At 40.3% G+C, this 18,869-nt stretch overlaps 1 protein-coding gene across 3 annotated transcripts in view; it reads right to left on the bottom strand.

Annotated features, from left to right (window-relative positions):
• Positions 1–2,946: 2,946 nt before the first annotated feature.
• The window catches only part of CEP192 (centrosomal protein 192), a 56,737-nt gene continuing 40,814 nt past the window's right edge, over positions 2,947–18,869 (bottom strand). For all 3 annotated transcript variants that reach the window (XM_060277917.1, XM_035125388.2, XM_035125389.2), the window contains 10 exons: positions 18,076–18,199; positions 16,629–16,734; positions 15,646–15,847; positions 14,755–14,834; positions 14,050–14,145; positions 11,989–12,108; positions 10,756–10,874; positions 9,920–10,028; positions 9,292–9,350; positions 2,947–8,632 (listed from right to left, as the gene is read on the bottom strand). In XM_060277917.1, the coding sequence (XP_060133900.1) occupies positions 8,497–8,632; positions 9,292–9,350; positions 9,920–10,028; positions 10,756–10,874; positions 11,989–12,108; positions 14,050–14,145; positions 14,755–14,834; positions 15,646–15,847; positions 16,629–16,734; positions 18,076–18,199 (1,151 nt within the window). In that variant the 3' untranslated portion in view covers positions 2,947–8,496. The remainder of the gene's footprint in view (positions 8,633–9,291; positions 9,351–9,919; positions 10,029–10,755; positions 10,875–11,988; positions 12,109–14,049; positions 14,146–14,754; positions 14,835–15,645; positions 15,848–16,628; positions 16,735–18,075; positions 18,200–18,869) is intronic.

Genomic DNA, 18,869 nt, shown 5'->3' with positions numbered 1-18,869 from the left:
TACAACACCAACCAAAACACAATGGTGATTCAAAGTCCTCTAACACTAGTTGGTCTTCAGTTAGTGGGTCAAATCCTACAACCAGGATGTGGCCCAATCTATTATGGGTCACAACAGCAGCGCTGCCACCATATGAATATATGGTAAAGAAAAAAAATAAGAAATGGGTCATGAGTTTGAGAAAGCTGAAGACTACTGATAACAAAGGCTTATTTTTGATTCAGGTCCTACAAGAACTAAGGTCTGAAATTTGGCAAAAGATGCACAAATTTGGCAGCCCAGGTGCACAACAAAACAACTATATTTATTCAGGAAAAAATTGCAAGCATATTAAAAGCACACTATATAGTCCACTTACTGTTGCTCAAGTTCTGCATAGCGGGGATGGGAAACCTGTGACTCTGCAGAGGTTGTGGGACTCCAGCTTCTATCAACTCCAGCCAGCATGGCCCATGGTCAGAGATGATGAAAGCTGTGGGCTCACTGGTACCGGTGGGCCAGTTGGGGACTTGTAAGATGGAATGGTAGGTTTAGCTGCACAGATTCCATGTGTCCATTCCAGGAAACAGGAAAATCTGGGACGTCTATCTACCACTCTGCCTCTGCCAGCCATCCAATTCCATCTGTTGAAGCACAGTTGAGGATACCCAAACCATAGCAACATTGCCTAAATAACTAAACTGTCAAGGGTGTGGCCCTTAATAGCTTGAATTAGCATTGGAGCTTGAGTAAACAGGAAAAGCCCCCAACACAACATGTTAAAACCTAATTGAATTATCTATTTAAGTTCTCTGAATTTAAGAAGTTGTGCAGGAAATAAAGGAATGGCAGCAGCATTTCCAGGGTAATCAAGATCTGCACTATACATTTAATGCACATTTAAAACGCATGTCTCCTTTCAAATAATCCTCACAAAGCTATAATTCCCAGCACCCTTAACAAATCTCAGTTCCTAGGATTTGTTGGGGGAAGCCATGTGTTTTAAATATGTTTTGAATGCATGGTGTGACTGTGACTACCATCTTGTCTACAGGCTGCAGTTGATCTACTGGTTGCCAGCCGAGTTCTTAGGATTCTTCAAATCCTAAGTTTCTTACTGTGTAACTGACAAGCATTTGTCAAACATGCTTTGAGAAGCTGAAGGATTTGGATTATTTCTCTCCGTATGATTCATGTCATCAAAATGCTGGATTTTGGTTTGGGTAAAGTAGCTCCATTGTGTAGCTCTATAACTGTAAGGCAAGAATTAGCAGTAGGGTCTGTTTCTTCCCTGTTCCCATGGGAGTCATTTGCTAACATGGCATCGTAGGCTGGCCTGAGGCATTTTGGAAGTGGAGAGCAAACAAAATGGGTTTTAATGCACTTGTAAGAGGGCACTTCAGTTTAAAACTTTTTTTCTCCCCCCCTTTGTCTTTTAGCTATTAGGTGGCTAAATGGGAACTCCTGTGGGCTTTTGTCTGCAAACCATATGAGAGCATAAAAGCTTGGAAAACTTGGAGGAATTTTGAAGCGGGTTCACACTGCTTCATTGAAAGCGTGGGTGGTTTTGAAGTTCAAATGGCTCTCGTCACCAGGAGCTAAAAACCGGGGGGGGGGGGGGGGAGCCAATTTGAAACAACAACAAAGGCAGCTTTAAAAGCATTATAATGCATTGTGGTGAAAATATATGAAATTGAAGCCTGACACATGAAATTTCTCCAAAAGTTCTGTACAGAATCAATAGTGAAAAAGAGGTGGATTTGCTATTTATTATTGAGTCCCAAAGGTATGCTGGATCCTAGTTTGCCCGCATGTGTCTCTTTCAAATCATATTGGGCTAATATATTTCACAATAGCCTTCAGAAACAGGAGGAAAACCACTGGGGGAAAAATAGCATGAATTTTAATTCACATCAAGTGGTGCCAAGCCAAGAAATGATGCCTCGCTGGTCTTAGAAACCTTCACAGACTTTACAATGAGACGTAAATTTTTGCCTTTGAGAAAGCTAATGCAGTGCCCACCAGGACCAGCTCTACAACATTCCGACTGCCAATCATTAAAATAACCGAAGAGAGCTGTGTGTGAAATCCTGCCATTGATTTTTACATTAATCGCTGGCACACTCTGCTCTTGTGTTTCGCTCTGATGACTGCAACCCTAATGGGCAGAGGTGGTAAGAATGAAAAGGTGCTGATCTGCAGAGGTCGGCTGGAACAGAGGACTTAGTTTATACTGCTTGTGAATCCAGGGCCTGAGAACTATGAAACCACCTATGAAATTATGAACCAGATTACAAGTAAATAGTATCCTCCACCGCCACTCAAGAGAAATTCCTTGAATGCCTCAAATACAGTGTAGTACACTTGGGCTAATGTGTTCCAGTGCATTTAGCTCAGAAGCAAGGCTTCCACCCACCACCTTAATGTTCCTCATCATCTTGGTTTAGATATGCCGCTGGGGTTAACTGCCTCGCAATCCCCCATCTTCAGGAGGATGCAGCACTGTCTTGTGTTGCAGGCTCCAACAGAGGAGAAAGAAACAGAGGTGAGAAGCTAAACAGGAGGCAGCAGTGACTGAACAGCAGCCTGCACAGGAGGGTGTATTCTTATAATATAGAACCAGGTGCCGCCTTAACAGATGGATCCGGACCCACCTGCCCGGACAGTACACGTTTGCAATCACAATCATCGCACAATGCAAGAATCCCACGCAGGGCTGGCCCAATACATTTTGGCACTTGAAGCAAACCACAAAATGGTGCCTCCCGCCTATTCCCCCCCCCCCCGTGGGGGCCAGGGAAACTTTTAATCAGAAACAAGGGGGTGGGGAAGACCAACAGCACCTTCTATTTGCCAAGAGGCCACTGTAGAAATGGCACAGGGGTAGGGCCTGCCAAGGAGACACCACCACAGCTATTGCTGCCACCAGCAGCTGCAGCAGGCAATGCATTCCTGCAAAGCCCAATCTGCTGCCCTTGAGTGGTGGTGGAGGGTATTATTTACTTGTAATCTGGTTCATAATTTCATAGGTAGTTTCATACTTCTCAGGCCCTGGTTGCCTTAGCTTGCCTCATTGGGGGGGGGGTCGATCCTGGTCCCACAATTGAGTGCACCACACCTCATCTTTAAAAACTCCCAGTACTTAAGTCTGTTGCCAAGCCTGCACCATTATTACCCCGCACAAATAGATTTGTTCAAGGTTACACAATAACTAGCAGTTTCTGTTAGTTGTTATGTGTGGCTCCATCTTACAGCTGTCTGGTATGCATAGTTGCACATTAAGCATTTTCCCAACAACCTGTGAGCCACTTACCTGTATGCTTATCCCACAATACTGGGTTGGGAGGGAGGCCTGAAGAGCCCAACCACATGGGAAATTCTGATCAAATGGGTCTGTTATTCATATAGGATGTTAGCTGCACCAGCGTTTGCAATGTATACCATGCACGTTCGACCAGCAGGCTAAACCAGGTGAGATATGTCTTAAATCCTTGGTGAGTTAGGGACTTCCCCTGCATGCAAAGCTCTGGCAGATTCAGATGAGACCAATAGTGGGTCAAATGGTCAAGAAGGCAGTTTCTGCATGTGCTGTAGAGGGAAGTGAGGGGCAAGTGGGGCCTGTCAACATGGGAAGATAGCCCAACTAGGAGAAGGAAAACTCTGATCTCAAACCTCCACTGCCTTACAGAATATCACCGGGAGAAGAAAAGGCTAAGGAGTAAACCTACACAAATCCAGAGAGAAGTCCCTAAGATGGTTGGATGGCACCTTGTAAACCTCCTTCTGGCAACTCCTGCAGCTAAGCTGGTACCAAACTTTCCTTTGGACCACATCAGTGAGGCCGAGAGGGGGCACTTTTTGTTTGGGCAGCCCAGAATCTCCATATACACAGCCCAGGCTTACACCCCAGGGAACTCACTTAGATGTTGCTATCGCAGTAGTTTGACTTCACCCCCAGAGGCAAACTCCATTGTCTAGAGACAAGTGGATGCCAACAATGGTCACACTCACAGTATACGTTTTGAAATACACACACCCTGAATCCTGGTAACTGTATTTTGTTAAGGGTACTGGAAATTGTAAACTACAGTTCCCAAGATTATTTGGGGGAGCCATGTGCTTTTAATGTGTGTTAACTGTGCTTTAAATGTACAGGATGTGACTTCAGATTCAATCACCAGTTGCGTGTGATTCACTTATGTGTAAGTTGCTCTGACATGACTGAAAGTAATGTTTGAAGAAAACAAGAGGATACCTGGAAGGGAGTGCGGAAAGTATCTACTGCTGCTAAACTCCCCAGAATAGTACTGGTATTAATATTAGTACTGGCAAAAGAAAATGGTTTGGGTTCATCTGCATTATGCATTGCAATACCTTTCCAGTTAAGTTCATGGGAATTTTCAACAAAAAACGTTGGTTGTTCCTTCATCCAATACTAGGAATCCAGAGGTAGTGAACTAAATTCTTTATCAAACTGCATACAGTACAAGCAAATGGAATATTTCCTTCTGGTAAATGGAGTGACGGGTGATTAGCTGCTAAACTACAAAGGAAAACTTGATTGGCTCTGCACAGTGACAAGGCCTTAATAATTCCATTCTGTGTATGCAGTGTTCCTAACCCCACAAGGCATCCTGTTTGGTCAGAGGAAACAGTGCTGAGAATCTGACCCAACTGAATTTGCTACTAGATATTTCTCACTGCAGAGGCATTTAAGGCTTGAATGGATTTTCCAAGGAAACTTTTGTGAAAACGTATTTTTGCGACTCCATTTAGCACAAATATTCCTTGTGGGCTTATAAAACTGTTCCTAACATTTCCTGGCAGTAGATTTTAAATGTCCTGAAAAGAATTGTATTTCACTTTGAATGGGTTTATCTGGCACTCGCAACACAAAATAAGCATTTGAATATTTATTGCAAGTATGCAGCATTTTGCAGAGAACACCCAAAGATCTCCACAATTATCTTGTTCCAGCTGTAATATATTAGCAGTAACCTCCCGAACAGACCTTTTGATAAAACAGTTTCTTTAACTTTTCCCCCCCTCCTGAACGCAATTTACTCCCTCATTCACAGCTCTTTGTAGCCATCTAATCTCTCTGTTTTTGTCTCTGACACAGCCACAATACCCCATGACTGACATACCTGACAGCTCTGACTAGTGACAGAATGCTCACAATGAAACAGAACTCTATGCAGGATGAGTATTACCTACCGCTAGTCTGGTGGAAATTGGAAATGAAGGTAAGAAAAGAAAGAGACTAGTTTAACCCCCTGCTGTTTTTTCTGCATTGGAGAAGACTATTTTATTATAATTACTTACCTAATGAACCAATTGTTTATTGAAGACACACTGTGCTCCTTAGCATTTCAATTTGGATTTTTTTTCGAAAAATGAGCACAATAAAGTTTGAAGACTTGATTCAGAAGCATATTCTGAAGGACAATTTTCTCCTTTCTTTGGCTTTCCAGCCACCTTACAGTTTTTGCCAGATGGCGCTCAGGTTTACACAGGTGGCAAAGGACCTTTCCAGAACTGATTGAGGGGAAGGCCAACTACAAGCTTAATAATTATACTTTGTTTTTGACTTGAACCTTGCAACCCACAAACCAGAGCCAGACACAGAATGATGGCACTGTGACAGTGGGGTGGGGATGGGGACTTCTGTACATTTAGAATTAAGAACCATCTTTGATGCTTGCACCAGTAATTTGTTTTCAGGAACAGAACGGATCTTTTAGTCACTGCCTACATAAATACACACCTAATTTTCCTCCAAGCTTTCTTTGTTTCAGCAGCCTAATCTTTCTTTCTTTCTTGGGGACATGTCTTTTTCATTGTTGCTAAACCATTGATAACCCAAAACTATACTGACCTACTGAAAATCACTCCAAGATCTACCAGTAGATCCTGATTTATCTTCTGCCCATCCCTGGATTGGGACATCAGAAAACAGCACAGGTGTGTGACCTGAAAAAAAGCCACTAATAGCCATCCAGTTCCATCCGCAACAGTAATTAAAACAGGCTCCCATCCAGATGAAAAGCAAAAAGAGCTCAGTATTCTGACCACTGTTTTAGCTGTGAATCTCTGGAACACAAACAGCACTGGTAAAACAACTTGGGTCCCTAAAAGTGTTACATATATACATTAATAGCAAAACATATTCCAAATACTATGAAAGTATTCTGCAGACAATAAGCTATGTGGCACGTCTATGGTTTTTGTGTTTTATATAATAAAGCAGATTCTGACAGTCATTTCTAACCCACTGTATATTACTATACGTACCTATACTACCAACAGCATGCTAGTGTCTACCCAGACATGTATACCCTGCTTACAGCTTTCATAAAGCACAGAATTGCTCCAGCCTTTTATGCAAGCTATGCTGAGGGGTCTTCAACTGTCTACCTCAGGCATCCCCAAACTGCGGCCCTCCAGATGTTTTGGCCTACAACTCCCATGATCCCTAGCTAACAGGACCAGTGGTTGGGGAAGACGGGAATTGTAGTCCAAAACATCTGGAGGGCCGAAGTTTGGGGATGCCTGGTCTACCTCCATAACCACTAGTATGGCCTGAAAATGACTAAAGCCCCACCAACCACAAAATAGTGGTGCAGGAGCGGAACAAGTAACAAAATGGGAGTGGATGGAGGTGGAGTTTAGCAAAACCACTTGGCAATGGCTGACTTAATTCTCTCTTATCAAGTCCGTCTTTTGGCACAGCGATTTCCTTGTCACGTGTAAATTCGTGAACAGTTCCATACTGCTTCTTTATTATGAGCTGCTTTGAGGTTATTGCTTTTAAGCATTTTGTTGCGTGGTTGCTATGTTGTTTATTATCCCGCACACCACTTGGTGGTCTTCTGGTGTAGGGTGGTCTATACAGTACTTTATCTGATCTGTTCATCCCATAGCCTAAACCCAGCTGCTATGCGCTAATGGGTGAATAAAGGAACATTTATTTAGAACGAAATGGCAGCAGAGATGAAAGGAACAGAAAAAGCAGATACCTTCAACATGTAAGGGTCAGAGACAACTAATGGGCCCCACTAACAAAAGCCTCTGCAAGGGAGCTGTGCCTGTGTGTGTTTGCAAACGCACACAATTGAACGTACTTACAAGTCTCGCAGTCAACATTCCTCGATAACGCAGGGTTTCTGATCTCTTCCTCCTTCAGAGCTTCTTGTTCAGTGAATGAGAAGTTGGAAGTGTTGTGAGCATACATGCACCCAACTCCTCTTTCCCAGCTTAGGTCCTCATGCATTTTTTTTGAATGCCTTAACAAGGCTAGTGACTAAACTGCCATCATTTCCTAGTTTGCTTGTCATAGTTGCTTGGAGCAGTTTCAGCTGTATTGCCTGATAGTGGGAATAGAATGCTCAGAGAAGTGTAAATTACTGCACTTTTGACCCCTATGCAAACACTACTAGCAAAAACTAGCTCGAGAATATGGCCCTGGACCTGAGAGCTATTATAAATAGCTTGCTATAAAGTGATTGTTTTCTGTTGCTCTGAAGGAGGTGTTGTAGCTGAAAGCATTCATGGGATCTTGAAAAATTGTTCGTTTCAAGCATGCAATTCTTGGCCAAATTAACAAGAGGTTGCTTACCATTCATAGAATAATAGAATTGTAGACTTGGCAGGGAACCCGGGAATCTAGTCCAACCCTCTGCAATGCAGGAATCCTAACTAAATCATCCATGACAGATGACCATCTAACCCAGGGGTAGTCAACCTTTTTATACCTACCACCCACTAATGCATCTTTCTTGATGGTAAAATTTCCTTACCGCCCACCAGTGCGCGATGGAAGAACAATTCAGCTTGTGCTGTAGAACCCCCTACTGCCCACCTAGAATCCTGAAACACCCACTATTGGGCGGTAGGGACCAGGTTGACAACCCCTGATCTAGCCTCTGCTGAGATGTACTTCTTAGCTCAATTCCCATTAGGCTAAAGTCACAACGTGTGACTTGAACTCAATAGGAAAACCAGTGATCAGAAACTATACCTCAGCAGTTTTGGAGCTCTAAGCAGCTTTAAACAATATTCATCATAACAAACCCAGTGCAAATTTATTAAAGCACACCAGAATTCACTTTTGAGCTACGTAATAGAGGAAGGGATTTGCAGGAAATTGTACCTCTTTTTCTACTGGAATATAGAGCTGAATAGAAACAGGTAAGCCACAGGGAGTTTAGTGACAGGTGCTGTAAAGCGGACAAGAATTTAGGGAATAACTTTATTTTTTTTTAAAAAAAACATGTTTAAAAACACAGTGTCATTTGTAAAGTCATAATCAATACAAAAATAAGACACAATGCTGCTTTTAACAGCCAAAGTGCAGTAGTGTAAGTTGCATGATAACATACAAAATTACTTTATTTAAAATTACAAGCACCTCCATTTCCTACAAAATAGTCTGTGTACAACAACAACAAGGAACCTGTCATTCAATAATTTAGTTGTGAATTCATCGCCCACTGAAATCTGTAGCTCTTTAAACTACTATTCCGCCAAACCCACACCAATGAGCTGAATGGTAAGAGTGCCACTTTTGTCTGTCTCAACCATCAATAAGCCTTTGAAAGTGCCTGCTGATACTGGCTTGAACTGTACTGGTAAGTTGCAGTAGTGGTGACATCTGCAAGAGACAAGTTTACAACAGTTAGACAATTCCTTAACAGGCTGCTTCTGTTTGAGATTTCTAGAGAAAAGTCTGTTAAGTACTGTAGCTCTTTACCATCTTTTTGGGAGCTCTGTAGGTCTGCAAGAGCCAGCAGAAAGTTCACTTGCTAAGTGGCCAGAATACTGCAGTCACTGGCATAATATTGTGTGTGGAGTTCAAACTGGTTTATCAATCATTATGTATTATTAACTGTTATCAGTTATTACATTTCTATCCCACTTACCTCCCAAAGGAGGCCAGGGCAGCAAATAACAAAGCAGCAAAACAATACAACTAAAATAAAAAATATTTAAGTATTTACAAACTTTATGAATATGTAAGAACATTTAAAAGTCCCTTTGTGTCTTTGATCTTTGACATCAGCATAACCAAGAAACTTGAGCCATTCTAGAAAATGTGTGTACAGGACATAACACAGGCATATACTTTGAGTGTCTCCAGTGCCACAACCACATGGGCTATGCAGGGATATCAAGACAAATGTTCTAGAGACAGTCAACATGGTGCTCCCCAGATGCTGTTTAGCAACAACTCCCATTCACACCAGCATGGCCAATATTCCTCCTCCTAACCCAGGTAAAAGTCGAAGCTTTAGAACATTTGAGTTCACTTACCTCAAAGTATAATGGGAATGTTTGATGTAAAAAGGCTCTCTGGGACATCTGAATTTCAGCTGCAATTTAACAAGAAATGGTTAAGACAATTCAGGTTACTATATTCATTAAAAACTAAGCACATAGTTCCCCAGAGTTCAGCAATAAGATAAACCTGCATTCCAGTCATAGCTGCCAAGTTATCCCTTTTTTAAAGGGATTTCCCCTTATGCTGAATAGGCTTCCTCGCGAGAAAAGGGAAAACTTGGCAGCTATGATCCCAGTATATCTTTTAACGAAAAGGTCTGCATCCAAAACAGAGTTAAGCTTGTTTAAACCCACTCCCAACTTTGTTGAATTTAGACCAAAAACAGTTTGTAGTGTATAAGCTTTTAATATTTGGTCAACAATCAATCCACAGCACAGGTTCCAAGATTGGTATTTACATTCAATATAGTATACAATTTTAAAATGAAATGTAATTGGTGTTCAGCTGAAAATGAGATGAATGCTGGGAAGTGAATGACCAGAAAACAAACATTGGTAGAAAGAAATTTAGTCCGAGGCCTACCATCAGGAATTAGATGCTAAGGAGTAAGAGTTATTATATAAACACATCTTGAAACAATACTATTAATTCTATATATACCTTGTTTGAAAAGGAAGAATAATTCCTCACAGTAATTTTCAGTGTACTGGATTCACCAATTCTAGTTGGAGGAAATTGATAAATGTCTTCCTGGGCATGTACCCCCTTCCTGTTTTTGAAAGAGAAATGTAAAAGTACAGCCAAACAATCATGTCTATTATATCTGCGTTAGTAATATTCTTGTAATGTATTTCTTTGAAAGCAAAAAAAATCAACATTTGTCACATTGTTGGAACCGCAACTGGATAGTATCTTTCCTAGGGAGTCCCACCAAACCCACTTTACTGTTTAGTTTGGAGAATCCTATGAAAATGCATTTTGCAACCATTCTGCAATACTGTTGGATGTGGGTTCTTTGATAACCCATTGTTGCTATAATTTTTTGTCTGAAGTTATTAACTGTAAAAATAAGTGAACCATCTGCTAGCTACCTAAGCCAACTGCAGTTCCTTGGATGAGGGTGGCATAAGAAGGAAATAAAATGGATTTCACTTCAGCATGTTTGTTTTTTGTTTTGTTTAGTCGTTTTAGTCGTGTCTGACTCTTCGTGACCCCATGGACCAGAGCACGCCAGGCACTCCTGTCTTGCACTGCCTCCCGCAGTTTGGTCAGACTCATGTTGGTAGCTTCGAGAACACTGTTTAACCATCTCGTCCTCTGTCGTCCCCTTCTCCTTCCCAACATTAGGTTCACTTCAGCATAGGAAAGAATATCACTCTCAGTTCCTCCTTTGAAGCTGAATCACCTTATGTCACGTAAGCAACAATGATCAAGTTTTACTTTGTTGATGATGAAAGAGTAGACATATGACTTATAAAAAAATCATTTTCACATACCACATTTTGTGTTCAGAGCTATTAGGGTAATCTCTTCTTAGGGTCACATCTCGAACGCTGACTTTTACTAAAGCAGGTGTGGAATCTTCATTTTTAAAATCTTCATTTCCTAAGATACCCTGATGCAAGAAACATCTGAAGTTATACATTAGTATTAGCTCCCTGAACTACGCTGAACATTTTTACACGGATGTGAAAAATTAAATTCATTACTTTGAGAAGGACTACTTTTGTTGTCAAAAACAATTCTAGTGTTGAGGCAGATACACAACTAAGTGAAGATTTCACTTACTACATATTTTATGTGTAGGATGACAATATTACAAAGCTCTTCAGGCCATTGTACTGAGTAGGAAAAATGTACTACTGAAGAATCATGAGTGCAGAAGCAGGTTCAAAGTAGCACAGTTCAGCACTTTCTAGGCAGAAGCAAGCCTGGCTTTTAGGGGGTATTTTCTGGCTCATCTAGCTGAATCCTCTAATGCAGAGGGGGAGAAAGCTGACATCCTCCAGATGTTACATTTCAACTATCATCAACTACTGGATGGGGATGATGGAATCCAACAACATTTGAAGGACCACAGATTCTCCAAACCTGTTCTTGGGCCTGCCCATAAAAAGCAAGTCTAGAGAGAGTCCGCTGTTTTGAGGCACGCTTCTCATGAGACTTTTGCAGATAAACTGAGTTTGTTTAGACCCTGGGTGAGAACCCCGAAGCAAAGGGGAGGGTGTGTCAGAAGGAACATGTGCATAGATAGATAAAACTTTATATGAATGTAACATTTTAATATGTAACTGTATTTTTGTAACATTTGCTTAAGATGTCTGTTGCTACTTCCTTTTTGTCTACCGCTTAAGAGATATTTTAAATATATTAAGTGATACAGAAATTGAATAATCAATCTAATCTAATCTAGTGGCTGGAGACAAAAGCACCTAGTGCTTTGGGACCTTTTTGCTATGTGTGTGTCCCCTCGGAGATACCTTGTCTGGAAACAGGTACAAAGTATCTAGCATAAAGCTATAAAAGTTGTTTTAAATCCTGTATGCTTTAAGTATTTAGATTAGACAATAATATTATTATGAGGGTTCTTTTGTATGGAGGAGGCTAGCCAAATGATGAGACCACATATGATGAAATGACAATGTTTCACATTACATCTCAACAGGGAATAAACCTTGTTGAGTATTAATCTCTAATAAATAAAATAATGATCTCATTCATATACTCACCATTCCACAAAACTGAAGTCTGTGTTTATCTTTCAAGTGAGATTCGTGAAGTGGGTGACACTCGAGATCCCAGAACTGAGAATAGTGTCCTCTGTCTCTAGGTAAAAATGTGACTACAACCTATGAAGAAAGTAAGTTAGAGAATAAATTCTTTTCCAAATCTGACTGAATCGACAGCCATTTCTTTTGTGTCTGTCAGAGATGGCGATAGTGCTATTCCAATCTTTGTAATATCATTAACACTACCTGGACTGCTGAACAAGACCAACCCCCGGGGCCAATATTAACAAGGTATAAGTTCCTTATTCAATTTGTGTAGGTTCCCCAATAATCCTGAATGATTAGTTCTACCCATGGACCTCTAGAAGAAGGGCAGTTGCTCCCTCCAGAGGAACCATAATTCCCAGATTTCTATTACTGTCAGCTTTCATATTGAAAAATAGAGTTTCTAGAATTTGTAAAACTTGATATACAATTTTTCCTCACTTTTGTGAGAAAGTAGCCTGCACCCCCCTTTCAATATTTCACTTTGTGCCCTCTCACCCTGCCCCCTTCCAGAAATCCTGAGGATGCCCATGGTTATACCCATTTAACCATAACCCTTTTGATTATGTATGACCACTTAGGTAATATCTGGTGCAGCACAACATCTGGGAAGTGGGAGGTCTTTACTAAAATTGCCAGAGAGAAGCATGAATTCCTGTTAAGGAGGGCAGAAGGAAGATACTATCCTTCAGCAGATACCAGCCAATGAGCTCAGAGGAATGGTCAATAACTAGTAGATTCCTCCTTCAATTTCTGGGGAAGCTGGAAGATGAACCTTCACTAAGAAAGCTCTATCAGTGTTCAGCCCTGCCTCTAGATTCTTGGGAGGAGATTTTCTGAAGCACAGTGATTGTCCTCCCTCAGAGAAAAGAAGTTTGCCATGCGAAATATAAAGGGAGAATGGAGGCACAATTTATCCTTCACCTTTCCATTAAAAAGATTCCAAATTAAGGATAACAATAAGATCAGATAAACAGATGAGACAAAAGTTGATTAAAATGTCAGCTAGTTACAAACATCAATTAGAAATACATATTAAAACACAGAACAGCTGAGCAAAACAATTCAGCCCAGCATGCCAATTGCCTGTTTAAATAAAAAAAGTGTTTGCCTGTTGATGGCAGGCCATCAACCAGGGTGGGGAGGGAAAAGACAGACAAGCATTCTTATTAGTGTTTTAAGAATGATTTTCAAGGTAAAAGGAGCGAGAATATTGAATGTTAACTTTTGCTTTGTAAATAAGCAACTTTTAAAAAAATTATTTCACTGTATTTAGTAACTGGTTCATCAGGTAAGGCAAGAAATAATGTGAAAGGCACTATCTTCCCGGCATGCCAGCAATGGGGTGTGTGTGAGGGGGAGCAAAGGCAATGGGACAGCAACACAAAGGAAAGTAAAAATCAGATTGATCAGAGGATCAACTCTCTATTCAGCAAATGCCTTGAGATTACAGCTGTAGGACCAATGCAGCCTTCAACATCTATCTGACACCCATTCTTGTTACTGGAGTTTACAGTTTGCCTGCTTTCGCAATCTTCTCCACAAGCAGTATGAGTCACTAGTATGTCATTTTTTCCTATTAAAAGTGTTACTTTCTAGCTCAGAAAGTAATTCACAATTGTGAGGGGAGTGTGGAAGGGATCCTGAATGATCTGATAAGCCCCTCCTGCCTTGTATAACTACAAGTTCAAATGAACTAGGTCTACAAATTTATGTCATGTGACACTGCACATGCAGAGTAGGTGAAGTCAACCTATATCTCAACCTACATACACAGTATACTCTGAGAAAAGCAAGTTTCTTCATGCGGAACTGAACAGTATTGTGTAATCTTGATACTACTTTTCAATTTCTTCAGATTTTTCAAGACGGATTCTTGAGTAGCAGCCTGACTTCATTTCACAAAAATACCATTGTTATAGCCTAGAACCTTTGAAGCATTAACTGATTTTTCTTTGATGGAAGGCAAACAGAAGTGCAGTGTTTAAAGATGAAAACACAGTCAATGTGACTTACCTTTTCTTCCCCATGAGCTTTAAGAATACCAGAAAGCAATGAACACCGAAAAGCAGTATATGTGGCCCTGTAAACCTCTCCACTGTCATCTAAGCCCTGAAAGGAAATTATTAACCAGAAACACTAGTTTTACAAAGCAGCCTTGGAACATATGCAAGTGAATTGGGTTTTGATTGGAAATTGGCTGGTGTTCAATTAGGTTTTTCTCAGAGTAGACCCATTTGAATTAATGATCATAACTCAGGTCCCTTAACTTCAGCAGGGCTACTCCAAGTAAAACTGAGATGAATACCACCCATTAACATGGAAGTTGTTAATTTCAGTATCTAACGATTTCATAAAAATGATTTTCCAGTTTGTTCTCCAACACCTCCATTGTGAATCTACAGTTGAGATCACTCAAAGTTTTACGGTAAGTGTTTACCTATGTCCAGCACTTGTCTGTCTATACGATCTGAATAAAAACCAGAGTATGCACATTTGTCTATCAACTACAAGTTGAGGGTAAGCAACCAGATCAGAAAGAGATTAATTATTTAAAAATGTTTGAATTTTCAGCGTTGCTTTTGAAACCTATTTTCCAATATTTTTCTTCCATCAGAAGAGCTCTATTTGCATGTTCATGTTTAGATACAAATATTACCAAATATATAACCTGATCTTTTAAAGACAGTGTGTGTTTGTTTTTCCAGATTTTCTACTCACCTTGATATAAGATGGTGCAAAAGATGACAATAGCCATTTCACATTTGCATCGCCATTATTTTCAATCTCTAGGTACTTTTCTGGAAGAAAAAGTGCAGGCAAGTAATGTAACAGTTATTCTTATAAGGACCTGTGAAGGAACTGGACCTTGTTTGCATGGACTGTGAGATAGTATATGGGAATGATTCCTTGTCTATTCGTTTGGGGGTTATAGAATTAACTTGTGAAGCTTGGCACTGCCCTGGGGCTCAGCTGGGAAGCGAGAATTTCATTACAGACAAGGAGTGTGGCAGGTCTCTTGGCTGAGAGGCTCCATGAGGTCATATAGCCTGGACTGGAAGCAGTTGTCTATATCTGCAGGTAGCCAGGCTGGAGATTTCTTAGATCAAGGGGATCTCTGTGTGATGAGGCAAAGCCTTTTTAACCTGGGAATGACATGCTACTTGAGAGTAACATTCTTCTGAGAGCCCAGTGAGTTGAGGAACTTCTTAAGTTCAGTGAAAGTAGAAGACATATTAATCTACTTTATTTTGCTCCAAAAGGAACATGCTAATTAGCAATTGCTTATAAGATTTGGTCAGGAGTGATCATATTTATATAGTCTTTTATAAAAAAAAGGCCATTAAAAGGCCTTTAAAGTGCCGCAAGATTGAGACGAATTGCATGGAAAATAATGAAATTAAAACAACTTCAGTTTGGAAACCTGCACACTTGCCGATTCGTTATTGGCTTAGTGTTATGTGCGAACTGTGTGCATGTGAATTTCAAGACTGTGAGTAGCTGCCATGCATGGCCAGTCATGCTTGTCTCTCTGAAGTAATATGTTTCGTTTTCACCATGAGAAAACATTTTACTCAAAAAGATACTAGTCATATGCAAGACCGACCTTACCTGAGCTTTCCCCAGTCTTTGTTTCAGGAAAAAAGACAGTCCGATTCTTTACTTCAAGTTTTGTTGAAGATGGCTTTTGAAGTGGCCTTATGTGCATAATAGGAAGCTCAGGCTGTTGATGATGAACACCTACTTTGGCAACTGGTGAAACTGTTTCAGATTGCTTCTCAGAGATATTTTCCCGAATTTGGACTCGAACAAGCTATGCACAAGAAAGAAACGAAATCATAGTATTTTGCAGTTACTGGCCTCAAGTTAATCCTACAGTTATCTCCCAGACTGGCTGGCCAGAGCATATGCTCAAACCTGCTTTGCAACCAAGGACTCAAAAGCAAGGTGAAAATATTCAATGTAACAAAGAAAATGCAACACATACATGTCTTAAACTTTTAATACAACTTCCAACACTTGAAGAAATGCATTTACCACTTTTCAACACATTTCCAAGACAACTTACAATTATTAAACAGAAATATTAGCACACACAACTTAAAAGAGCAAAAGTGACCAGGGATAAAATAAATATTTAATTGCACACGCCTTCAACAGAAACTACTAATGGCTTTGAGTTCTGCTGTCAAATACAGTTGGACACATACAATAAGGGAGCAGACTATTATTATATTAAGGTATTTTGCTATTTTATGCAATTAAAAAAATAAGAAATAAAAATGAACCAACCAATCAACAAAAAAGAAAGAGATGGAACACACACGTATGCCTACCTAATATAATGTATGGGAGGCACAAAGAGAAAACCCTCTGAAGCCATGCGTGATCCTATAGAAGCAGGTTATTCCTCAGGTAAACTGACCCAAGCAATTGTTCATTTACTCCCATAACTGCAAACTTCATCTAGGAAATGCAAACTACTCCCTTTAAAGCAATACTGACAGCTTAACTGACAACATGAAATTAGTTTCCTAAAACCAAGGCATTTGGCAGAATTTTCATAACCATAGACACTTATTTAAGCCACTTACTTTTTGTCCATTATCACAATGTACATAAATAAGGCCACTCCATGGAAAGATGGATTTCTTTTCTGCGAGTGATGGATTTGGACTCACATGAATTGAAATGTTGCTTCTAGAAATAAGATGCCCAGTGCATTAATTTTAATATGCTAAATGAAATCAAAGTTTCATTATTAGATCTGGTTACTGTTCTTCTAAAGGGATGCGGGTGGAGCTGTGGTCTAAACCAGTGTTTCTCAACCAGTGTGCCTCCAGATGTTTTGGGACTACAACTCCCATCATTCCTGACCACTGGTCTTGCTAGCTAGGGATGATGGGAGTTGTAGTCCCAAAACATCTGGAGGCACACTGGTTGAGAAACACTGGTCTAAACCACAGAGCCTAGGGCTTGCCTATCAGGTCGGCAGTTCGAATCCCCGCAGCGGGGTGAGCTCCTGTTGTTCAGTCCCAGCTCCTGCCAACCTAGCAGTTCGAAAGCATGTCAAAATTCAAGTAAATAGGTACGGCTCCAAGCGGGAAGGTAAATAGTGTTTCTGTGCGTTGCTCTGGTTTCGCCAGAAGCAGCTTAGTCATGCTGGCCACATGACCCAGAAGCTGTCTACGGACAAACGCCAGCTCCCTCGGCCTATAGAGCGAGATGAGCGCTGCAACCCCAGAGTTGTCCGCGACTGGAGCTAACGGTCAGTGGTACTTTTACCTTTACTGTTCTTCTTGACTTTTTTGTACACAATAGATGAGGAATTGCAAGCCCACGCCTATCTACAAGTCTAGCTTCATAAGGAAAAGGGAAAACTCACATAGTGATGTTTCAATCACCAATGCACCTGCCATGTACACAGGGCTAGAATTATTAGGTCTATGATACAACACTATCAGAAGCAAAATATCAAGTGGGGTGACAATATCCTTGCCAGCTGTATAACTATTATTGTGATAGGTGCAATATATCAGCTTCAGATCATATGGCTACAGCATTTTTCATAGAAGACTATGAAATCATGTGTGAGAGAGGCTCTAAGTTATTTAAATGTATCATAGTATTGTCAGCTCATAAAAAACTGAAATATACTGCTAACTCAATCTGAATCATATATCTTGTACACAGTATTAATTTTTTCTGTGCTAACCAAAAACACTTTAGGTTATCCCTAAGAATTAAAGGTTTTTCTCAGCATAAATAAAAACAAGGTTGTTTATTCTTTTAGGAAAGAAAAGCTGGACACTATGGACATAGCCAGAAGCTCTTTTCGCAACTGTACAAATATTCCTTCCCTTCTGTAATTATATTGACAGTGCAATCCTATACAATGACACTGAGATGTAAGTCCCATTGAATTCTACAGAAACTAGTTGTGCATAAGTGGATATAGGTTTGCAACCTTAGTTACTGCAAAGAACGGTTTTCAAATATATGGAGTCATGTGGAAAAGTAATGAACAATGGAAGTACTTACCCTGGTTCAATAGTTCCATGCTGAGGTGTTACTGTCAGACAGTGAGCAGGCCACGATAGCTCAAATGTCAATAACCTGTTTGAGTTGTTACTTATTTGTGCATGTTTAGTAATCGCAGCTCCACCTTTTGAGATAAGAATTGCATGAATTCTCAGTTATCTCTTATCATACATTTAAGTGCTAATTACAAAGCCGTATCAATTATGCAAATATTACTTCCAAACTTACACATGCAGTAATGAATCAAAGGCTTTTACATAATACAGCTATGGGGGGGAGAGCATGTATTACTTTATTGATATCTAAATAGTGGATTGGGAGTTACTTTGGAAAGTGGAAACTTTACAACCACTGACTAGGCTGCCAGCAACTGATTTGTTACCAACATTGAAACAAGGGATCTTTTACTTTTACTTCCTTGTAACAAATCAGAACTACAGTCGTACCTTGGTTCTTGAACGAAATCGGTTCCAGAAGTCCGATCAACTTCTGAAAACATTCAAAAACCAAGACACGGCTTCCGATTGACTGCAGGAGCTTCCTGCACTCAATCAGAAGCCGCGTCAGACGTTCGGTTTCCAAAAAATGTTCACAAACCAGAAGACTCACTTCTGGGTTTGTGGCGTACAGGAGCCAAAACGTTCAAGTCACAAGGCATTCCAGAACCAAGGTACGACTGTAACAAGCAGATCTGTAAAACACAGAAAACTCCACTGAAAGTTTCTAGGTAAGGTTTTGAAGTCATCTCTGCTACAGAAATAAATTCTCTTCATTCCAGAATTTATGCATCATGA

Source organism: Zootoca vivipara, chromosome 8 (assembly GCF_963506605.1).
Source record: "Zootoca vivipara chromosome 8, rZooViv1.1, whole genome shotgun sequence".
In the NCBI taxonomy this organism is placed as follows: domain Eukaryota; kingdom Metazoa; phylum Chordata; class Lepidosauria; order Squamata; family Lacertidae; genus Zootoca; species Zootoca vivipara.
This window is presented reverse-complemented; position numbering and strand designations above follow the sequence as displayed.